We start from the raw sequence: 5,796 nt of genomic DNA on the forward strand, positions 1-5,796 counted from the left end.
AGGAGAGAGACAGGGATGAAAGGTAGTGAGGAGGGGAAGGAGGGAGGTAGAGAAGAGAAGGAGGGAGGTAGGGAGGAGGGAGGGAGGAGAGAAGGAGGAGGTAGAGAAGAGGAAGGAGGGAGGAGGAGAGGGAGGAGAGAAGGAGGGAGGTAGAGAAGCAGGGAAGGAGGGGGAGAGGAGGGAGGGAGAGAAGGAGGAGGAGAAGAGAAGGAGGAGGGAGGAGGGAGGAAGGAAGGAGGAAGTAGAGAAGCAGGAAGGAGAGAAGGAGGAAGGAGAGAAGGAGGGGGAGAGAAGGAGGGAGGTAGAGAAGGGAAGGAAGGAGGGAGGAGGGAGGAGGAGGAAGGAGGGGAGGGAAGGAGGGGAGGAGGAGGGAGGAGGGAGGTAGAGAAGGAGGAGGTAGAGAAGGGGAGGGAGGAGGGAGGGAGAAGGAGGAGAAAGAGAAGTAGGGAGAGAGGGAGGAGGAGAGAAGGAGGGAGGTAGAGGAAGAGGGAGGGAGAGGAGGGAGGGAGGGAGAGAAGGAGGAGGAGGAAGAGGGAGGAGGGAGGGAGGGGAGGGAGGGAAGGAGGGAGGTAGAGAAGAGGGGAGGGAGGGAGGAGGGGAGGGAGGGAGAAAGGGAGAGAAGGAGGAGGGAGAGAAGGAGGGAGGTAGGAGAAGGGAAGGAGGGAGGAGGAAGGAGGAAGGGAGAGAAGGAGGAGAAGTAGGGAGGAGGGGAGGGGAGGAGGAGGAGGGGAGGAAGGGAGAGAAGGAGAGAGAGAGAGGGAGAGAGAGAGAGAGAGAGAGAGAGAGAGAGAGGAGAGAAGAGAGAGAGAGAGAGAGGAGAATCATGCACACAAAAAAGCTGTGGTCTCTCTCCCCAAGCCGTCTAATTGTTGATCTTACGACCCAGCTATAACTCTACCTGCTGAGGCCTGGTGGCTGTCATATGAGGGCTGAGGGCTGTCATACATGAGGGTTGAGGGCTGTTATGTACAGTAATGGGTGGGCTGAAGATGTTGCGGAAAGGGCTTCCTAGTGAGGGCTGAAGATGTCACGAGGCTTCCTAGTAAAGGCTGGAGATGTCACGAGAGGGCTGAAGATGTCCCGAGAGGACTGAAGATGTCACGAGAGCTGAAGATGTCACGAGAGGGCTGAAGATGTCACGAGAGGAAGATGTCACGAGGCTTCCTAGTAAAGGCTGGAGATGTCACGAGGCTGAAGATGTCACGAGAGGCTAAGATGTCACGAGAGGCTTCAGTAAAGGCTGAGATGTCACGAGAGGCTGAAGATGTCAGAGAGGACTGAAGATGTCACGAGAGGGCTGAAGATGTCACGAGAGGACTGAAGATGTCGAGAGGGCTGAAGATGTCACAGAGGGCTGAAGATGTCACGAGAGGGCTGAAGATGTCACGAGAGGGCTGAAGATGTCACGAGAGGGCTTCCTAGTAAAGGCTGGAGATGTCACGAGAGGGCTGAAGATGTCACGAGAGGCTGAAGATGTCACGAGAGGGCTTCCTAGTAAAGGCTGGAGATGTCACGAGAGGGCTGAAGATGTCACGAGAGGGCTTCCTAGTAAAGGCTGAGATGTCACGAGAGGGCTGGAAGAAGACAACAGAGAGGGCTGAAGATGTCACGAGAGGGGTGAAGATGTCACGAGAGGGCTGAAGATGTCACGAGAGGGGCTGAAGATGTCACGAGAGGCTGAAGATGAGAGGGGGTGAAGATGCATGAGAGGACTGAAGATGTCACGAGAGGACTGAAGATGTCCGAGAGGGCTTTAGTAAGAACAAACCACATCTCAGTCCAAGTGCGAGGAAAAATTTTGGCATTCATTTTTTTCAAGCCTGTGTGTGTGTGTGTGTGTGTGTGTGTGTGTGTGTGTGTGTGTGTGTGTGTGTGTGTGTGTGTGTGTGTGTGTGTGTGTGTGTCAAGTTGTTATATCTACAGGCTGAAGGAATGTACAGTATGTTCGACTGGCTGGGGTGTGGTGATGGGGTGAGGGGGTGAGGGTGAGGGGAAGAGGGGGGAAGGTGAGGGGGGTGAGGGGAAGGTGTGAGGGGGGGGTAAGGGGGAATGGAAGAAAGATTACCTGTTGAAGAGAATTACTATCAGGAGGAGTAAGTCTGGCGCTACGAATGCCTGTCTTGGCGAAGTGTTTTTTTTGTTTATGAAAGGAATGAGTGTAAATATTGGCCTTTTCATTACTACGTCATCTCTTATATCAAGGTTTATGCAACACAACACACACACACACACACACACAAATTTGGCTCTCAGAACCAGAAGTCTAAGTAACTTATTTAATTAAAACTGGGGAAGATAATAGGAGGGAGGAGGAAGGGAGGGGGGGGAGGAGGGAGGGGGAGGGAGGAGGGAGGGAGGGAGGGAGGGAGGGGAGAGGGAGGAGGGAGGGGAGAAGAGGATCGACTGCAAGCCAGCCTGCAAGACAAGCCAGCCAAGATAACACTGTAAACCTTAACTAATGTCTACCTTCAGTCCTGACACTTGCACACAGGCAGGGCGTAAGTGTTCATGGCGACACTGTGTACACGGGGGCGTTAATGATGTACAATGGGGCACTTGTGTACGTACATGGAGACCCATTTACGCATACGGGAAACACATATAAACGTACACAGCGGTGATTAAAACGCACATGCAGATACTTACACACGTACTGTACACTATAATTATATTACATCCACGCCCATATATAATAAGAAAGCAATGAGGATTTTAGCGTTGAGGGAATATGGCGTTGAGGGATTGTGGCGTTGAGGGATTGTGGCGTTGAGGATTGTGGCGTTGAGGGATTGTGGCGTTGAGGATTGTGGCGTTGGAGGATTGTGGCGTTGAGTGTGTGTGTGTGTGTGAAGGAAGCAAGGCTGGAGTGCGTGGTGTTTGAGTGTGCATGCTTCAGAACCTTTACGTAGGTGCTTGAGTGTGTGCTTGAGTGTGTATGTTTGAGGGAGTGTGTTTTGGACAAGTTTTATGCATGGTTTAAGTGTGTTTGAGTGTGTTTGTGTTTCAGTATGTGTTATGAGAGAGATTTCTCTGTATATGTGTGTGTATGTGTGTGTATTGTGTGTGTGTGTGTATGTGTGTGTGTGTGTGTGTGTGTGTGTGTGTGTATGTGTGTGTGTGTGTGTGTGTGTGTGTGTGTGTGTGTGTGTGTGTGTGTGTGTGTGTGTGTGTGTGTGTTGTGTGTGTGTGTGTGTGTGTGTGTATGTGTGTGTGTGTGTCCCTACCGGTCTGTCCACCGCCCCGGCCACAAGCATATAGAGCACTGCTAAGATAGACCACTAAAGTAAACAAAATATTGACTCTCCCCAGCCTGAAGTCCTGTTTCATAAGCCTGAATGGGGACGTGAGATGGTGGTTAACTCGGTGATGGTCAGTTTGAGGTCAGGATTGGAGATGGGGCGAAGGGGGGGGAGAGAGGGGTTAGGCTGGGGGAGAGGAGGTTGGGCTTGGAGGGGGAGGTTGGACTTGCAAGGGATGGGCTTTGGGGAGAGGTTGGGCTTTGGGGAGAGGTTGGGCTTTGGGGAGAGGTTGGGCTTTGGGGAGAAGTTGGCTTTGGGGAGAGGTTGGGCTTTGGGGAGAGGTTGCTTGGGGAGAGGTTGGGCTTAGGGAGAGGTTGGACTTTGGGGGGAAGGGAGAGGTTAGGTTTTAAGGAGAGGGAGAGGGAGGAGAGGGGAGAGGGGAGGATTCAAGATATAATCTATTGATGGCTGGGTGATTAAGCTGTCGAGGAGATAAATTGTGCTAATATCTGGCCATTTCCTTCATGTGAGTCACCCTGCCCACACACACACACACACACAAGCAGTGAACACATACACGTACACAAACATATACTGACTTTTAACGATAAGGACTAGTAATAATAATAATACAAATAATAATAATAAATAATAATAATACATAATAATAATACCATAAACAGTTGTACCTTAATTATTCCTTTCTTTATTCTCTTCTATTTTATCGATTCTATCTGTCTGTCTGCCCGTCCCAGTAAGTGTTCTCGTTCCTGTCGCGTTTGTTAACTCGATGCATGTATGTACATAGCCTTTACCTGTCTACCTGTGTGTTTGTTTATCTGTGTTTGTGTATCTGTGTGTTTGTGAATCTGTGTTTGTTTATCTGTGTGTTTGTTTATCTGTGTTTGTTTATCTGTGTTTGTGTATCTGTGTGTTTGTGTATCTGTGTGTTTGTGTATCTGTGTGTTTATTTATCTGTGTTTGTTTATCTGTGTGTTTGTATTACTGTGACAGTTGTTCCATGGTGTGACAGGTGTTCCAGGGTGTGACAGGTGTCTCCAGGTGTGACGGGTGTCTCCAGGGTGTGACAGGTGTCTCCAGGTGACGGGTGACTCCAGGGTGTGACGGGTGTCTCCAGGGTGACGGGTGACTCCAGGGTGTGACGGGTGTTCCAGGGTGACGGTGACTCCAGGTGGACGGTGTCTCCAGGGTGTGACGGGTGACTCCAGGTGACGGTGTCTCCAGGGTGTGACGGGTGACTCCAGGGTGTGACGGGTGTCTCCAGGGTGTGACGGGTGTCTCCAGGGGTGTGACGGGTGTCTCCAGGTGCACGGTGTCTCCAGGGTGACGGGTGACTCCAGGGTGTGACGGTGTCTCCAGGTGTGACAGGTGACTCCAGGGTGTGACGGGTGTTCCAGGGTGTGACAGGTGACTCCAGGGTGTGACGGGTGTCTCCAGGGTGTGACAGTTGTTCCAGGGTGTGACAGGTGACTCCAGGGTGTGACAGTTGTCTCCATGGTGTGACAGGTGTCTCCAGGGTGTGACGGTCTCCAGGGTGACAGGTGACTCCAGGGTGTGACGGTGTCTCCCAGGTGTGACGGTGTCTCCAGGTGTGACGGTGACTCCAGGGGTGACGGGTGTCTCCAGGGTGTGACAGGTGACTCCAGGTGACGGTGTCTCCAGGGTGTGACAGTTGTCTCCAGGGTGACAGGTGTCTCCAGGGTGTGACGGTGTCTCCAGGGTGTGACGGTGACTCCAGGGTGTGACGGGGTTCCAGGGTGTGACAGGTGACCCAGGGTGTGACGGTGTCTCCAGGGTGTGACAGTTCCAGGGTGTGACAGGTGACTCCAGGGTGTGACAGTTCCATGGTGTGACAGGTGTCTCCAGGGTGTGACGGGTGTCTCCAGGGTGTGACAGGTGACTCCAGGGTGTGACGGGTGTCTCCAGGGTGACAGTTGTCTCCAGGTGTGACGGGTGTCTCCAGGGTGTGACAGTTGTCTCCAGGGTGTGACAGGTGTCTCCAGGGTGTGACAGGTGACTCCAGGGTGTGACGGGTGTCTCCAGGGTGTGACAGTTGTCTCCAGGGTGACAGGTGACTCCAGGTGTGACGGGTGCCCCAGGGTGTGACAGTTGTCTCCAGGGTGTGACAGTTGTCTCCATGGTGTGACAGGTGTCTCCAGGGTGTGACAGGTGTCTCCAGGGTGTGACAGGTGACTCAGGGGTGTGACAGGTGTCTCAGGGTGTGACAGGTCTCCAGGGTGTGACAGGTGACTCCAGGGTGTGACGGGTGTCTCCAGGGTGTGACAGGTGACTCCAGGGTGTGACAGGTGTCTCCAGGGTGTGACAGTTGTCTCCAGGGTGTGACAGGTGTCTCCAGGGTGTGACGGGTGTCTCCAGGGTGTGACAGGTGACTCAGGGTGTGACAGGTGTCTCCAGGGTGTGACAGGTGACTCCAGGGTGTGACAGGTGTCTCCAGGGTGTGACAGTTGTCTCAGGGTGTGACAGGTGACTCAGGGTGTGACAGTTGTCTCCATGGTGTGACAGGTGTCTCAGGGTG

The 5,796-nt window shown here is 53.0% G+C and overlaps 1 protein-coding gene across 1 annotated transcript; it reads right to left on the minus strand.

Annotated features, from left to right (window-relative positions):
- Window positions 1–1,136: 1,136 nt before the first annotated feature.
- LOC121854601 (mucin-2-like) lies at window positions 1,137–5,399 on the minus strand. The gene is made up of 4 exons (XM_042349304.1): window positions 4,329–5,399; window positions 1,631–1,732; window positions 1,388–1,501; window positions 1,137–1,277 (listed from the first exon to the last, which is right to left on the minus strand). The coding sequence occupies exons 1-4, from the start codon at window positions 5,397–5,399 to the stop codon at window positions 1,137–1,139; spliced, it is 1,428 nt and encodes a 475-aa protein (XP_042205238.1).
- Between the last annotated feature and the right edge of the window lie 397 nt (window positions 5,400–5,796).

This window comes from Homarus americanus, unplaced genomic scaffold (assembly GCF_018991925.1).
Source record: "Homarus americanus isolate GMGI-L3 unplaced genomic scaffold, GMGI_Hamer_2.0 scaffold38727, whole genome shotgun sequence".
Taxonomy (NCBI): Eukaryota; Metazoa; Arthropoda; class Malacostraca; order Decapoda; family Nephropidae; genus Homarus; species Homarus americanus.